This window comes from Heteronotia binoei, chromosome 13 (assembly GCF_032191835.1).
Source record: "Heteronotia binoei isolate CCM8104 ecotype False Entrance Well chromosome 13, APGP_CSIRO_Hbin_v1, whole genome shotgun sequence".
Classification (NCBI taxonomy): Eukaryota; Metazoa; Chordata; class Lepidosauria; order Squamata; family Gekkonidae; genus Heteronotia; species Heteronotia binoei.
In genome coordinates, this window is record NC_083235.1 from 44,068,932 (window position 1) to 44,085,577 (window position 16,646).

The following is a 16,646-nucleotide window of genomic DNA, read 5'->3' on the forward strand; positions in this document are numbered from 1 at the left end:
CCACTACTAAGGCCAAGTCTCTACTTAGGGCTTAGCGCCCACCGGGAGGCCCAAAGCCATCCGCAACCTTTGCTGCAAATCTCTCAGGAAAAGCATATTACCCTTTTCCGAGAGATGGACCCCATCCCCTCTGTAGAGGTCAGGAAATTTCAACAAAATGTCCGGATGGGGCAAATAGTGGCCCAACCCCTTTTCCAGCACCTTCCTGATCTCCTTATTAGCCTTATACCGGACCCTTTCTATAGCTGCAGGGTCCCAAGCACAATGCCACACCAGGTGGGGCAGCATGGCTGACCAAATTATGGTGGTCCCAGGCCATCGCTTCTGAATGTGCTGGAAATCATCCCGGGCCTGCCAAACTAAGGCCTTGCCCTTTAAGAGTCCCAGATCGTTACCTCCCAGGTGAACAATTAAAACCTGAGGAGGAGGACCCACACAATCTTTAAACAACAAAGGCAACAGGCCCGGCCACTGAAGGCCCCGGCGCCCCCGCCATTCGATACACACATGCTGGCTGAGTCCCAGTTGAGAGCCAACCACAGTTCTCCGAGCCTGATGAGCGGCCCAAAACACATGGCTGTGGCCGCATACAAGAACTCGGCTCCTCTGGCCAGAAACAACAGCATCTAAAGAGAAAAAACAGTTCAACAAGAACAGAACCAACAATAAACAGACACCAAGTCACTCACAGCCTAATAAAAGGTCGCACATAAGCCTTATAGGCCGAGGAACGCCACCTGCCCAATCTCTGAATGGAAGTGGAAGGATACCCGGATACCCCATGACAGCCGCGGTTGAGGCTGCCCCAATTCTAAAGGAGTGGGTCCCAAACCGCACCCCAGACAACCCCAACTCACCCAAAGCCTGTGACGTTACTGCACAAAACTGATGCTTCGTCAACGGGCTACCATTCGAATGTATAAACAAAAACCCCTCCATGGGCCCCCTAACTGCCAAATAAGCAGCCAACGCAGTAACTGGACACAGCTCAAGCTCTGAACAACTACCCAACTCGAGCACCGTACCCTTCTGCAACTGATCCGTCTTAGAGCGACGGACAGTGATGACTGCCTTACTCTCAAATAGCTGCAGATCCCTTAACAGAGCCTTACCAGAAACATCGTTCCTAGACTGTGCCACCAGCTCACTTACTCTACGAGCCCCCCCAAAAAGCTAACAAACATGCTTCAAATGACGAAGCACACACCACGTCCCAAACCCTCTTCAAACCCCGCAGAATCAAAGGACACACAGGATTCTGCGTATCAACCCTGGGACCGGCCTCTCTGGCCCACCCCTCCAGCATCTTTCGAATACGAAAGTCAGCTGTTTCTTCCCTATAACCCAGCGCCTTACTGACAAAAACCAATGCAGACAGGCGCCCCCTAATGGATCGCACGGCCAACCCCTTACCTTGCAGCGAAACACAGTAATGGAGCAAATGATCCACCGGGAGGGGCCAAACCCTGCAATACCCTACCTCAGCTCTAAAGTCTTCAAACTACCACACAGCCCATTCGTAAGACTTCCTGGTGCTGGGCGCAATGGCTAGACCTATCGCTCTGCAGGCCTCGGCTCTCCAATCAGCCATAGCTCCTGGGGCATTGGCACTGGCTCTCTGTTGGCATCTGGGGCCAGCTGACAAAACCTCTCCATCTGTTTACGAGCTAGAGCGTCAGCCACCCCGTTACTCACCCCAGGAACATGCTTGGCTAAAAACAAAATGTTAAGCCGCAAATAGCGCAGAGTGAAGGCCCTCACCAATCTCATAACCCAGCCAGATTTGGATGAAAGGGAATTAATGATGTGGACTACCGCCATATTATCACACCAAAAATGGACAGTGTGACTAGCCATATCCTTCCCCCACAGCCAAACCGCGACTAAAATAGGAAAGAACTCGAGAAACGTAAGATCCCAGTTCACACCAACCTTTACTCAGGAGTCAGGCCAATTATCCACGCACCAATGTCCACGGAAATAGACTCCAAAACCCAAGGAATCAGCAGCATCAGACATGACCTGAAGCTCAGCTTCAAGCCTCATGTCGTCCCTCCAAAAAGAGATTCCATTAAAGGACTCCAAAAATTCCTGCCAAACCCTCAAATCATCCCTCATGCTGCAGGTGACCCTAGTTCTAAACTGAGGCAAGCGTAACCCTGCCATAGCATCACACAGCCTTCTAATAAGAGCCCTCCCAGGAGCAACCACTTTGCAAGCAAAGTTGAGGTGCCCAACTAGCTGCTGCAACTCCAACAAAGTAACCTTCCTTTTAAGAAGAAAGGTAGAAATCCTAGCCCTCAGCTCCACTATTTTCTGAAGAGGCACCCTAGACAACTGCGCAATATTGTCAATCTCAATCCCCCAAAAGGTCAACCTCTGGGCCGGACCTTCAGTTTTCTCAGGCGCTAAAGGAACCCCAAGCTCCACCGCCAGCTCAACAAAGCCAGACAGCAACTGCCCACAACGCCCAGTCCTCTCGGCACCCACAAAAAGGTAGTCATCCAAATAACGAATGACATCCTGCAAACCCACTTTTTCCCGCACAGCCCATTCCAAAAATGTGCTGAAACGCTCGAAAGCCGAACATGACACAGAGCAGCCCATTGGCAATGCTCTATCCATGTAAAATTGAAAACCCTAGAAGTTCAAAATCATTGGGATGGACAGATAAAAGGCGAAACGCAGACTTAATGTCGCATTTTGCCAATTCTGGCCCCACCCTGCAACGCCTCACCTTGGCAATAGCCTGCTCAAAGCTGGTGTACCTAACAGAGCATAAGTGCTCTGGGATCCCATCATTCACGGACTTCCCCTTAGGAAAAGACAAATGGTGAATCAAACGAAATTCACCAGGAGCCTTTTTAAGCACCACACCCAAAGGTGAGACTCTAAGAGTATGGTACTCACTGGAGGATGTGAAAAAGGACCCAGTATCCTTCCCTCAGCCAGCTCTTTTGCAATCTTGTCCCTAACAACCTGCTCCAAGTCCTGAACTAACTTAAGGTTTCCTGACATAAATGGAACTCAAGGACCCTGAAAAGGGATCCTAAACCCAACTTTAAAGCCTTCTAACAAATGCAAACTATCAACCCTTCAACAGCCACTGCTCAAGAGGTCCCACCCTTATCGGGCTGGGCCCCTTTCTTAGCTGGAAAGGCACCTCCACTCCCGCCAGGCTTCTTCGTATTTTTATGCCCACGGGCTCTAGGGCAGTTGTCAAATGAGTGGGAACCACCACACATGGGGAACTCGTGCTTGAACTGGCACGCCTTCCTATTACATACCCCAAGGGATCCAAATTCCCAGCAGAGCATGCGGGGTTGAACCGCCTGCCCCACTGCACCGCGGGGAGAGCCTGATGAACCAGCAGCGGATGTGGATGACCTACTCACCAAGTGACCACTATCAGAGCGATCACCCAGATTAGGCCTAGCCGGGGACATAACCTGCAGCTAAAGCTGCTGATGGATCTGATCCCACTGAAGGGATGGATACAGGGCAGCCCTCATCCTAAATTCCTGGTCATATTGTAACCAGGCTGGTCCACTAAAGGCTGAATAGCCTTTATAAATTATGTCCAAATACTGGAACAGGGATGCTGCCTGCCACGGCTGCGCCCTCGCAATCACCCCGGCATAAATACAGAACCCAGGAAGCCAATTAGCCCAGGTCCTGTCCACCTTCCGTTTTTTCAATTTTTCCTTCTCTTTCTCATCCAATTCTTCCTTGTCTTTTTTCTCAACCTCCCGAAAGAGAAGAGAAAAAATATCCACGTACTCCTCTTTTAATATTTTTTCCCTAGTAGCGGGAAGCAAGTGGTCCCCCAGCAGCAAGGCAACCTCCCCAAACGGCAAAGCAGCAAAAGGCACCATCCCTTATGTTGAGGATGCCCCCATAAAGGAACCAACCATGCCAGGATGTCCTGCGCCTGGGTACTCACTAGGAATGCCTTGCCCACATGGCCAAGCCCAATTCCGAAATGCGCCCAATGCAGAGGAGGCAGGCACCCCCGCACTTGACATGGAAGCACCCTGCCCGACCGCCGAAGCAGGCCCCGTGCTCCCCATGGCCAAACCTGCCCAGGCCCCGCCCGTAAATTATCACCTGACGTACCTCCGAATCCAGCAGGAACCAATGGCAAACCGACCCCCGGTGTTCCAGCCACCATCAAACCCACATCCTGACCGCAAAGGCCAGCGTCCCTGCCAGGCACGACTCCACCAGACCTGTCCTCAAGAATAGACAGCCTGGTGAGAATACTCACGTGCTTACCCTTCTTAGATTGCCTCACACCATCCTCCCCACCTGGAGAAAGGATGCCCGCTGCCTGTTCCCATGTTCTCAATCTACAAGCAATATTGGAATCAACCACCACATCACCCTCCTCATCAGAAGAGGATAACGGCGGTGGTGGCCTTTTCGCAGGAGCCTTGGGTGCCTTAGGTGCTGGCTTTTTTCCTTTGGGCTTGCCCGACCCTTTTCCACCAGCCATCTAAATAGCAAGCACAAGACCACAAAATGGCCTCCTGCAGCTCCACTCTAAAATGGCTTCCCCCTGGAAGAAGAAAGGGAACTCAAAATGGCCACAAAAGCCTCTGCTGCACACCAATGTCTCCAGTAGGAGAAAAATGGGGGGGGAGGGGGAGGCTCTCCAAAATGGTCACCTGCCAACCTCAAGGGCAATAATAAAAAACCCAGGTTGCCCCACAGGCCCACACCCTCAAAAATTAAAAGGGGAAAGACCAACCCCTGGGCTCCACAACCCCAAACCCTAGGCAGACTCAACCAACAAGAAAGACAACGACACGTCCTCCACTGCCTCCGATGTTGCTGCCAGCCCGCAGCACTGCAGCCGACGCTCCAGCCAACGCTTCACCCGCCGCTGCCCAGTCAACTTCCCCAACAAACCCCGACGTCCAACCAAAAAAAAACAAAAGCCTCAGCCGATCATCTGCCAAGACGAAGGAGCTGACGAGGAGCGCCTTTTTCTCTGCGCGCCGAAACGGGCACCCCCTGACTCTTCCCATCCAGGGAAGCAAACTCTGCTCATGCAGCCTAGCAGCTACGCTGCAGTCTGCAAGCATAAGATTCCACAAAATAAAAAAACAATATTCCAGGGTTGTTGCTTTAACTTTCATCAAGCAAAGGAACTTTACATGGAATATCTTTGCATGACTTTTTATGATTGGGGAAGGGGGTCCCCAACAAGGGTTACAAGTTGCAGCTGCCAGATTATATATAAAAATAAATTCTGACCAAAGCCCATGCAGCAGCACACATGTAGATTGGTAGAGAGAAATAAAATAAAGTGATAGAGAGATGACAGCACTGCCTCCAAAGCTAGAACAGGGTGGTGGTGGATGGAAATGTGGGAGAGTATAGAGGCTTCACTCCTGTTGCCTTTGGATCAACAGTTCTAGCAGAGGCCTCTAGTGGGTGGAGGTCTCTCTGGTCCCCACAAAATCAAAAACAACAACTCACTCAAATAATGAACATCAATATGTCAAAAGAGAAGAGGGGAGGCTGTAGATCCAGAACTACCCACTCACTCCTTCTAATCCCAACTGTTTTCCAGATGAACAAGAAAAATGACTACTATGTTCCAGAAGGACTTGCTTAGAAGGTGGTTCCTTCTCTCTCCACCAACTGGATGTGGGAGAGAACAAGAGAGTTGCAATATATATATTGCTTGTTCATCGCAAAGGGCATTTCTTCCCTATTCAGGTCTTTCTCCAAACCTTCATTATTGGGCCAATTCCTGCTAGCTTCAGGAAGTGGGACACTGTCTACTGAAGATGATCTGCAAGGTCATTACTTACCAGGCAGGGCTACTTCTTGTAGCAGCTGTGAAACAATAAACTGGGAACAAGGCCTGGAGGCCTCAAAGAAACACAGGACAGAACTTTTGTACTGTCACAGTGGAGGCTACCACAGGAATTTTCTTAACAGAATGATTAGGGCACTGTTCTGTTTGTTTTCCCATTTTCAAAAGCATCGGAGAACAAGGCTATGCCTAAAATGTAATCCACTAACCAAATTGTGCTTCATGCTGCATCATCAATTTTCAAAGACAGTCTTGTTATTACAAGTAGTTGGGGTCTTTATTCAAGATAATCCTTCTGTTCTATTGTGCAGCACCCATACCACTAACATATAGCATCTCCCAGGCACAAACTGTGCCCAATAATATTTTTTACACTCTGTTTTCCTTGCCAAAATTATGAGTGGTCAAAAACAAAACAATTTTTTTAAAAACTAGGAAGGTGGTAGTAACCTATAGTGAAGTAAATACAGTACTGAGTTTGTAAGGACCAGGATACCCAGAAGAAATAGCATGCTGTTTGCAGGCAAAGGACAAGGCCAGAATTTAAGACAGTAGCAACTTTGGAGCTACATGACATTCACAAGCTGTAAGCCTTTAAGTGCTTAAAATTATCATACTGTCAATAGCTTTAATAAACTAAATAAAACAATAACAAACCCAGCTCACCTACCCCACAATTTAATGGCAAATGAAACTGCTAGTGTAATTCTTTTAAAAAATCATTCAAATTATGGCTGCATGGAATGCTTATTCATTGCGACTATGGCACAAAAATCAAATGTCCTAAATTCTTCACAGAAAAAAAGGATACACATTCAAATTCTGCCACTAGCAAAGTCAAATTATGGAACAGTAATACATGTAAATTACAGGTATTAGGAAAGAAAGACATGCTTATATAACTACATACAAACATTACAGGGAACTGAAATATTTTGGCAGAAGTACTGTACTAGAAGGGAAAGACGGTAGGAATGAATCAAATCCTGAGGAAACGAGGTGTGTGGGATTAGATGTTTTCAGAGTGGAAGATGCCACACCCTGACCAATGGAAGTCGCACATAAGTCGTTTTCTTAGTAAATGAACACTTCCAACTTTCTGCATACAGTAGTTATGAGAATCAGAAGTGTAACATACTACAAAACATGCCTCTGTAGCGTGAACCTGAGAACTTCCTAAGAAATTGTACTAAAACACCACAGGATGGCTGCTAAATCCACTGCTTGTGTGTCAATAATATTAAGACCCCCAAGAACTTCCCTGGAAGTAAGACCCATTGAATGGAACAGAATTAGATTCTAAGTAGAGCTGCTTAGGACTGCTTTCTTTGGGCCCATATAAAACTCCTTGGGAGAACCAGTAAGATACAGTGTATCTTGTATCTACAAATGCTGGTCCAATTCCTCTTTCAGAAAGTAAAAGGAGACACAAGACAGTGGAAACACTTACAAAGTAAACAATAGCCTCACTGTGAATAAAATATAAGGCTGATGAACCAATATAATGGAAAGAACCAGGTTCCTTTAAAATTGCAGAGGAAAAATTAAATACCATCTACAGCTCTTCTGTTAGCTGAGAGAACACATCCTCCCACCCCAGCACTACCAGAGTTAGCCAAACCCTAGGGGGTGGAGGCTTCAGTGGCTTTCTATCAGCACCAATCTATTACTGTCCAGGGTTTTTGAAACTGCTCCTCCCAATCACAGCAACATAGCCAGGAGGATCACGGGTAAAGAACTACCCAGAGTTAGCCAAACCCTAGGGGGTGGAGGCTTCAGTGGCTTTCTATCAGCACCAATCTATTACTGTCCAGGGTTTTTGAAACTGCTCCTCCCAATCACAGCAACATAGTCAGGAGGATCACGGGTAAAGAACTATCCAGAGCTTGTGAGACATCTTGTATTCTCACTATTATTGTACAATGACAGAACGAAGAGGGGGGGGGGAAGATCACAGGAACATAAGTAACTCTGTCCCCTTACAAGTGAATTGTACCCTACCAGTCTGTTCAACTACTGTCAGAATCTTCCTCCAGCTCCATGAATCTTCCTGTGATACAAAAGGCTCTTTAGCTGACAGAGATCCTCTTGCATCATAGGAAGCCCTGTTGCACAGGAGGAAGCTGCTACCATTAGCTGAATAGGGTGGCACTGTAGAACCCACTGTCACACTGATGAGATTTGGTTTGCATCAGTTTTTATGGTATGATAACTCTAAGCAAATCAATGGAACCACCTTCAAATCAGTACAATTCTACATATGTCATATCTATACTGATTCCAGAAGTGTTTGCCACACAGAACACTGCTAGGTATGTATTAAGGAAGCCACCAATAGGCAACATTAGCTTGTAAAATAATCAGTGCAGTAAAAGAATGCCCCTCTTGATAGTTATACCTATACTACAAACAGTCTTATGAGTTCAATCATCATGGTTTCTCTATAAAATTCTGGGGATTTTCTCTTGGTAAGGATGCCAAAAATTCTCTAGCAGAATCTCTAACACCCATTAACCCTCAAAAAGCTATCATTCTCAGAGTCCCTTGGCAAGAAGGAATGTTTGCTAAACTAATTTACATATAGTGGAGGTATCCCTATTGTGACTCAAGGTACACTCAAGCAAGTAAGAAAGATTTTGAAAGCACTGTAAGTCAAAAACAGTAACAGTCACAAGCAGCACACAAATAAGAGTGCAGTAACCAGAAATGTACCAACATGCAAGGCATGCACATTGCCTATCTGCACACACGATTTTTCCATAATAAATTAGTATTCACACTGGGAGATACTGAAAAGGTGCTGCAGTGCTTTGAATTACGATTTAAAGAGTACAGAGACCAAATGATGAACAAAGAAGACAGGATTTCCTACAAACATTGAATGAAACACATTTAAAAGATTAAGCAGTGCAATTTAAAAAATAAAGCTAAGTATATTGCTGGAAAAGTATGAATGTGTTTTCCAAGCACTAAAATTTGTCAATAAATTCAGCAGTGTAATAGTTCCTCACAAAGCACAATTTTTTTTCATTACTTCATATTGCTAACAATCAACAAAGGTTAACACCAGACAGGGTCAGCCTATCCGAGCTAAATGCTTAGATAAAGTCTCTATGAATGGAACTGGACAAAATAAATGCTGGTATTAGCAAGCTTCTGAATAATTATGTGTGCTGTAAAGTAACAAAACAAAGCAGTTAGAGTGACCTTTAAGATCCAGAAACCTCTAACAGAGTGAACATCATCAAGGAAGCCAGTATGATGGATACCCGGATGAACAGGAACCTCAACTACAGCTTATAAACACACTTTAATTCTTCTTACTAGAGAGGAACAGAGGAGGACAGTAAATGGGAATTATTCTTCTTTACAAAGTAGTGTACAGTCCTTCTCCTGAATTTCTTCATGTGACTGTTACTCAAGTAACTTCTTTCCAGGATGAAACTATACATCACAGAGAGGCTTTATTTTTTTTCAGCAAAGCAGCAGGATGGAATTGGGGCTATCCTCACATGATCCTACTTGTCAAGAATGTGCTCTTGCATGTAAAACTAAATGGAAATACGACATCATGAGCAAATAAGTTCTACAGCATTCGCAGATGTGCATGCAACCTACTTACAAAATCCTTCTTCCTTGCTCGCATTCGAAAAAAGCAAATAGCACCCTAAAGAACAACAGAAATTGTGGCAGGGCATGAGCTTTCGTTGAGTCACTGCTCACTTCTTCAGACACCGCTAGAATGGCATAGCATTATGAATACTACCAGGCCCTTCAAATGATTTTAATTTTGAACTAAATAAATTAATATTCCCACCTGTTTTCCAACACAAACCCTGAAAGCATACATGGGTTTCCCAAGAGGTCTCTGTTCTAGGCCCTAGCCATACCAAAACCCATTTAACCTTCAGTAAGGTGGCAAGATCAGGTGTCCTCAAACCAGTTCCTCAGCCTTTTCAGACACACTGAATGTGAGAATAAGTGAGCTACAAGCATAGAACAGGAACCCATGTGACAGGAAGAAGGGGAGGCCAAACTGCTGTCAACCCAGGAACATGTGGAGGAAACCAGAACAGCTAGGGACCAGAAACACAAGTCAAGCACGATGAGTTTTGCTATAGTAAAGAACAAGTCATCTGTCAGAACTATGGAGAAATTCTCTCCATCACTTAATAGTGCAACCCTACGAACACTTTCCTTAGAGTAAGTCCCACTGAATAGACCTGAGTAAGGTTCTGAGTAGAGGCAAGGAGCTTGGCATTCTTGGTCTGTATGAACAGCAGCATATCCTCCCAAATGAAGCACACAAAAAAAATACATTTACAGAATGCAATTACAGAAATATACTTAATTCTCGTAGCATATATTTAATTATCTTGGAATACTCATAAAATATTCACTGCTCCATTTTTTGTTAAGAATGTAATTTTACAGTACAATGTTACTTAAGGCTGTACTGCATCATGTATTAGGTGATTATTTAAAGCAGCTGTCCCTACATTTCCAGAGTCAGAATCTAAAGATTCATTCAATTTATTCTGTGTCCCCAGGTGTACCCTGGGCTTGTTTTCTTGAACAGTTACTGCCTCCCCAGCCATGCTGCATGGCAAACAACATTTGAAACTGAGGTATGTCACTGGAAGTAAAATATTTTAATAGGTTAGCACAAGCTCTTTTACTAACCCAAGAGAGTTCTTGAGATTCTGGGCTGCACACTGAAGCAACTTATCCCTTTAGTATGTCTGTTAAAGAATAACTAAAATTGTACTCAAGACAAAGAACCAAAGTATTTACTCAAGTGGGGCTGGTATTCAAGTTGAAAAAATTACCCCAGGTTAGAGAAACATTTCCATTCTCCTCACAGTTCCTTCTCATCTACAGAAAGAAGCACTGATTCTCAAAAGCTCACACTCTGAAAATCTTGTTGTCTCTAAGGTGCTATTGGATTCAAATCTAGCTCTTTTCTTGCAAACTAACAAAGCTATCCTCTGAAACTTCTGTTCTACAAAAGTCATTCATGAGCATCATTTTCAACAAAAACAAAGACAACAACCTAACAGAGCACAGAAGAGTCAATACTCCCACTCCCACTGGGGAGAGGGGATAGATATAAATGAAGATAGGGTGGTGAGGGAGACAACGAAAAAGGAGGAAACTGCCATTTATGGCTCAAATACAATTTAAGAGTTTTGGTATAAACAGGAACCTTGTGTTAGCTGATTACAGCAGCATGCAGCAGCTTGCACAGGTGACACGGAAAATGCCTTATGCCCCCAATTTCCATTGTTATCCAAAACTCCTGCAACATATACTCACTAATAGGCATTGATTTTGTTCTGAACATCCTTGAAGGAGGTACTAAAATCCATACAATGTCAGGAAAGAGGAAGGGGGAGTGAGAAAAACCATCAGGTCACTCTGTATCCTCAGGCGGGGTATGAGCGCTTTAGTGCTCATACATGGCAAAAACAAACCCTAAGGATATTTGAACAAAGTAAGATTTACCACCACCTTCAAGACATATCAAAAAAGAGAACAAGATAAGTCAGTCAGCTATTAATTCTTTCCTACTTCCAAACAGTTAAGCATGATGAAGGGGTCAGATCATACAAGAATGGGGTTAGAGGTCAGATTAAAGTGTTTTTAAATAAGAGAATTTAGATAACAAGAGCAAACCCAAAGAATGGCCTATCCAATTCCCAGCAACCATCCAGAGTAGTGTGGTGGTTAGTGTGCTGGACTAGGATCTGGGAGATTCATGTTCGAATCTCAATTCTGCTATGAAAATTTGCTGGGTGACCTTGGGCCAGTCACACATTCTCTAATTTGCAGGGCTGTGCTAATAAAACGGAAGAAGAACAAACAATGTAAACTGCTTTTGACTCCCACTGGGGAGAGGGGATAGATATACATGAAGATAATATATAATCCCATCACCAAATTCAGCGCTAACTTGGACACCAGAGAGTTAAAGAAAAAACATTTGCCCTTCACATGGAGGGAGTGGGCTTTATCAGGCCCCATCCTACCTCTAGAGTAGAGGGATTATGATAATGTTAGAAGATCAGTTGTATGACATAGCAGGCAATTTCACAGAGTAAACATAAGCACACACACACACACAAAAAGGACAACTGTAGTCTCATCTCTTGTGTGACAGGAAACCCTGCAGCTAGAAACATACATAAACTTACTTATACAGAATACCTGCACATTTCACCCAGTCTCATGGCAGGAGAGAGCTCCCCCAAACACCCAGCTATTAAAATAAAAAGTGGGATCGCAAAATAACAATGTTGCAGAGACCTAACCATTTTATTATACCTAAAATGGCAGGGGAAATATTACAGAAGTGAACTGAAAATATGCTACAGTAAAAGCATATGAAAATGAAGTGAACTGAAAATATGCCACTCACAATAAAATCAGAGGCGGGAGGGGAGGGGAGTTAAAAGAAAGCAAGCTAGAGGGCTTGTTAAGTAACGACGGTGGGAATAGTAACAAAAAATTAAGGCTGCAGTGGGGCAAAAAGTGACAGAAAAAAACAAGAGTGCTCAAGTACATACAATACATCCCGCAACCCCTTAGAAAGGAAAGGCACAGCTCACTCTCTTTCACACACAGCTCCATGCTGTACCTTAAAGAAATAATCGCCATATCTACAGAACTGGGAAATTGCGGGGGGATGGGGGGGGGGAGAGTAGCACCGCGCATGGTTGGGAATGGCAGGGAACGTGCCTATTCTCCTTTTCCGGCACGCACACGCAGCCCTCGACCAAGCTCAATTCCACCGCGAAACCTAAAGGAAAGGAACCCCGGTCCAGGGACCTGGAGAAATGCCAAAGAAGCGAGCTGGCCGCCGCCCTTGAAGGGACAGGCGGGGGGGCTCAGGAGGACCCACCGGAAGCCTGTGCTTCCAGCTCCGCTCACCTTCCGAAAGCTCCAACTCGAGCTCGGCCAGCTGCTCGCGCACCTCTCGAGGCAAACCAGCGGGAGGAGAGACAGCACCGTTACCGCCTGGCGGCTCAGCCATGATGAGAAAGGAAAGTGGCCGGCTCAGGCGGCAGTGGCAGCAGCGCCTCTTCCTCAACGCTGGGGGCTCAGAGTCCTGCTGCTGCTCCAAGCAGCAGGACCGACCACGGCTACCACCAGAGCCATAATCCTTCTGCCGCCTTCAGCCCCGTCCTCGCCGCCACCGACTTCCTTCCTTCTCACCACCGCGTTGAGCTACCCCCGACCGGGTCACATGAGAAAGGCGGGAGGGCGGACAGGCCCAACCCAGGCTCCCGCAGCTCCTCTACAACCGTGCAAAACGAGCAAGCGCCGCCTCAGGCAGGGCTGGGCACAACCCTCAGAGCTATCCAGACCGGCCATGGGGCGCCACCAACTGGCTGGTTTCGACTCCGCGGTCCTTTCCCCCTCCTTCAACGGGGGCAAGCCTGGGCACTTCTGAAGGAGAACTGTTGGCTTGGCGGGGGAAGCATCTTGGGATGGCGGCCCTGTACCTGAAGGGCACAACATCATTTCCGGAGAGGCACTGTGGGCTGGAGTAGCCAAATAAAACAGGGATCCAGTGGCACGTTGCAGATTAAATAACATTTAAAGGTAAAGGAAAGGTCCCCTGTGCAAGCACCAGTCGTTTCCGACTCTGGGGTGACGTTGCTTTCACAACGTTTTCACGGCACACTTTTTACGGGGTGGTTTGCCATTGCCTTCCCCAGTCATCTACACTTTCCCCCCAGCAAGCTGGGTACAAGGCTGGAGTCCAGTAGCACCTTTAAGACCAACAAAGTTTTAGTCAGAATGTACACTTTCGTGTGCATGCACGTGAAAGCGTACATTCTGATTAAAACTTTGTTGGTCTTGGGTGCTACTGGAATCCAACCTTGTTCTATTGCTTCAGACCAACACAGTTGCCCACCTGGATCTGTCATAAATTAGAGTTTACTCCATGTGGGTGATGAAAAAAAAACTTGCACTAGAATTCATTTTCTTAATGCCACTGGACCTGTTTTACCATGGTGATGGTACTTCAAAGTAAGTGGAAAGTTCCTGACCCTAAGGAGCTTACAACCAAGATTTCCACTCTGGGAGAAAACAGATGCACTTAGCTAGTTCATCGAGTGGCCGCCAGTCCAGTCACACATAGGGTGCACACATACAGTCCAGCTGAGGAGAGATTTCAAAGTTCTGGGCACTAGAGGGTGCCCCCCCCACACACACACACTGCTTTCCCTGCCTTTTCCAGTATCAAAGAAGGAGTTGGAACACCCTTCTCAGTTCATCACCACTGCTGGAGAGAGTTAGCCTTATTATAATTTTAGATCTTACTCTGGGCAGGAGGGAAGGCTGTATGACTGCACAGGTGACTACAAACAACACAGGCAACTGCAACCCTGTTTTCATTGAAATGCTATCTGTGCAGTCCCATATGGGAGAGTAGTGAACTGATGTAGCAAGTTTTGGAAGGCAGGTGTGAGTTCTTAGGTGAATATTGCCCAAACTACCGCTTTTCCAACTGTTGCATCTTTCTCGGAATTGATGTCCATGGATCAGTACTTGGCAAAAGTGCAAGTAGATGACCATGTTGTCTCCTTGCATACCTTCCTTACTGGAAGGTCTTGCTGGACTGCTGCCAAGGTCAATTATGCCCTGGTGGAATGGGTTGTCATCTTGCACAAGCTGGTAGCATAATTGGAAGCAAGTAACAATACATCTGGAAATGGATTGTGTGGAAAGCTTATGGCTCAATTTATTAATAGGTTTCTTTACTGAAACCTCTGGTTCTGCCCAGGTAAAGCAGCAAAGCCCTACACATACTTCCAAAGTGTGGAGGGCATGTTCAGTTTCATTCTGTGACTGCAAAAGAAATAATGGCAGGCTGATTTCTTGGTTTATGTGAAAATGTTAAACTATCTTAGGTGAGAATTTCATGCTTGAGTAAAAAAATGTTGAGGAAAGGAGGGTATAATGAGCCTAGACCTAGTGCAGCCCACAGGCTCCAGGGAAGCCTGTGTGAGTAGCAACCAGTCCAACATTTCCCAGGATCTCTTCTGTCCTTCTGATTGGGTGGGCAGAAGTTTTGGAGAGAAAACTTGCCCAGCGGAGAACAGAGGGGTGAGACCTATGAGGAAAGGATAAGAGGCCTAGCTAGAGGAAGAGGGCTGTTCTCTCTAGAAAGGCTGTGCTGGAGAGAGACTGCAGCAAGAGAGTTCCCTCATCCAAAGAGGAGTGAGTTGGAAGCAGAAGGAGGGAACATCAGGGCTTTTATTTTCTTTGTACCACCTTTACTGTTTTCCCTTTCACTATTGCACTAATAGTTTTACAATTCACTTGTTTATTCTTGAGCAATTACAATAAAATTATTGTTATACTGCCTGGGTCCTTATGTCTCTTTGGTCACAGATAGTGGTACTTCCTGAGAAGGAAGATAGAGGAGTTGGGTAGGTGCTCTGTACCAGAGTGGGGGCAGCCTGTAGAGGCCCTCCCTGTTCCCCTGCTTTTGACAGGGGGTCATGACAGGGGCCTTGGAGTTCACTGACTCTCCTTACTGACAGCAGTAAGTTGTTTTTATGACAGCAGTCTGAATGAACAAGCAGCCATAATTTCCAAAGGCTGGACCATCAGTTTGGCCAGTATCAGTGAGAGACTCAGTTTGGGAACAGGGAGTCAGAATGGTAGAAATCAGTCTAACAATCCTTTAAGAAACACTTTTAATTCCCTTTGGGCAAAGGCTGATTTTCCCCTGGTGTGTGTGTGTGTGGAAACATGGTATGGATGCTAGGTCTACCTTGACCGAGGATGAAGCTATGGCAATGTGTAGGAGGTAATCAAAAATTTGACCAAGGGAGCATGACATAGAATCTTGTTTCTGATTGGATTACAATGAGAAGTGCTTCCATTTTGCCAAGTATTAGTACCACGTTGAAGGTTTTTTAGTATTTAGAATACCTGTTTCACAGGTTCTGAAATACAACTGTTGGGAAATTAATAAGCCACACTCTCAAATGTAAACTGTGTATGTTCAGGTACAGAAATTGATCATGGAAGTCATGGTGGAATAGAGGGCGTGGTGGTCGTGGTGGAATAGAGGGACATGATATTCATCTTGGGACATTGAGAACAATGGGGGGAACTATACTTACCCAGGATGTAACAGAGCTATTACTACAGCCATTGTGTTCTCTGCTGTCATCCCGCACAGCATTCATGCAATGAACAGGAGCAACAGAAAAGCAATAGTACATATTCCATCTGCTGAATTTGAAAGGCACTCCCAGTGAGTGGGGATGGCTGACTGATTGGGAAGAGAGTAGGGTACACTACCTATTTGCATCTGTCACATACAGATCTATACTAGATGTGCCCCATTGTTGGAAAATCAGGAAGAGAAAGTGATGGTTTAGTTCCCATCTGGGAGGCACTAAAAGAATTCATTTGAGGAAATCTGCAATGTAGTTGCTGCTCCCTATTATGTGTACAGTCTGAACTGTAGATCCATGAAGGACTCATCATTCCCATATTTTGAATGTCAAGAGGCACAAGGTAGATGTGGCTGTGCTGCCCTGTATGCTTATACAGAACACAACAGTTAGGTTTGTCCATTGTGACCTGGATGTTCTTCCCTGTTAGATGGGGCTGAAGGGTAAACAGTGCTAGGTAGACTGCTTTGATCTCCAAGGTATTTCTGTGAAATTATTTCACATGATTAGACCAAATATCACAAACTGGAAATGAGTCTACATGAGCACCCCAGCGTGACAGTAAGGTGTCTGTAGAAAGGGTGGAGAGGTGGAATTGAACCCCTAATAAGAGATTT

The 16,646-nt window shown here is 45.6% G+C and overlaps 1 protein-coding gene across 3 annotated transcripts in view; it reads right to left on the minus strand.

The window, feature by feature from the left end:
- Positions 1 to 13,156, minus strand: part of DIP2B (disco interacting protein 2 homolog B) — a 205,062-nt gene extending 191,906 nt beyond the window's left edge. For 2 of the 3 annotated variants that reach the window (XM_060253191.1, XM_060253187.1), the window contains exon 1: positions 12,758 to 13,156. In XM_060253191.1, the coding sequence (XP_060109174.1) occupies positions 12,758 to 12,860 (103 nt within the window). In that variant the 5' untranslated portion in view covers positions 12,861 to 13,156. The remainder of the gene's footprint in view (positions 1 to 12,757) is intronic. The other variant, XM_060253188.1, reaches the window with a different exon arrangement.
- Positions 13,157 to 16,646: the final 3,490 nt, after the last annotated feature.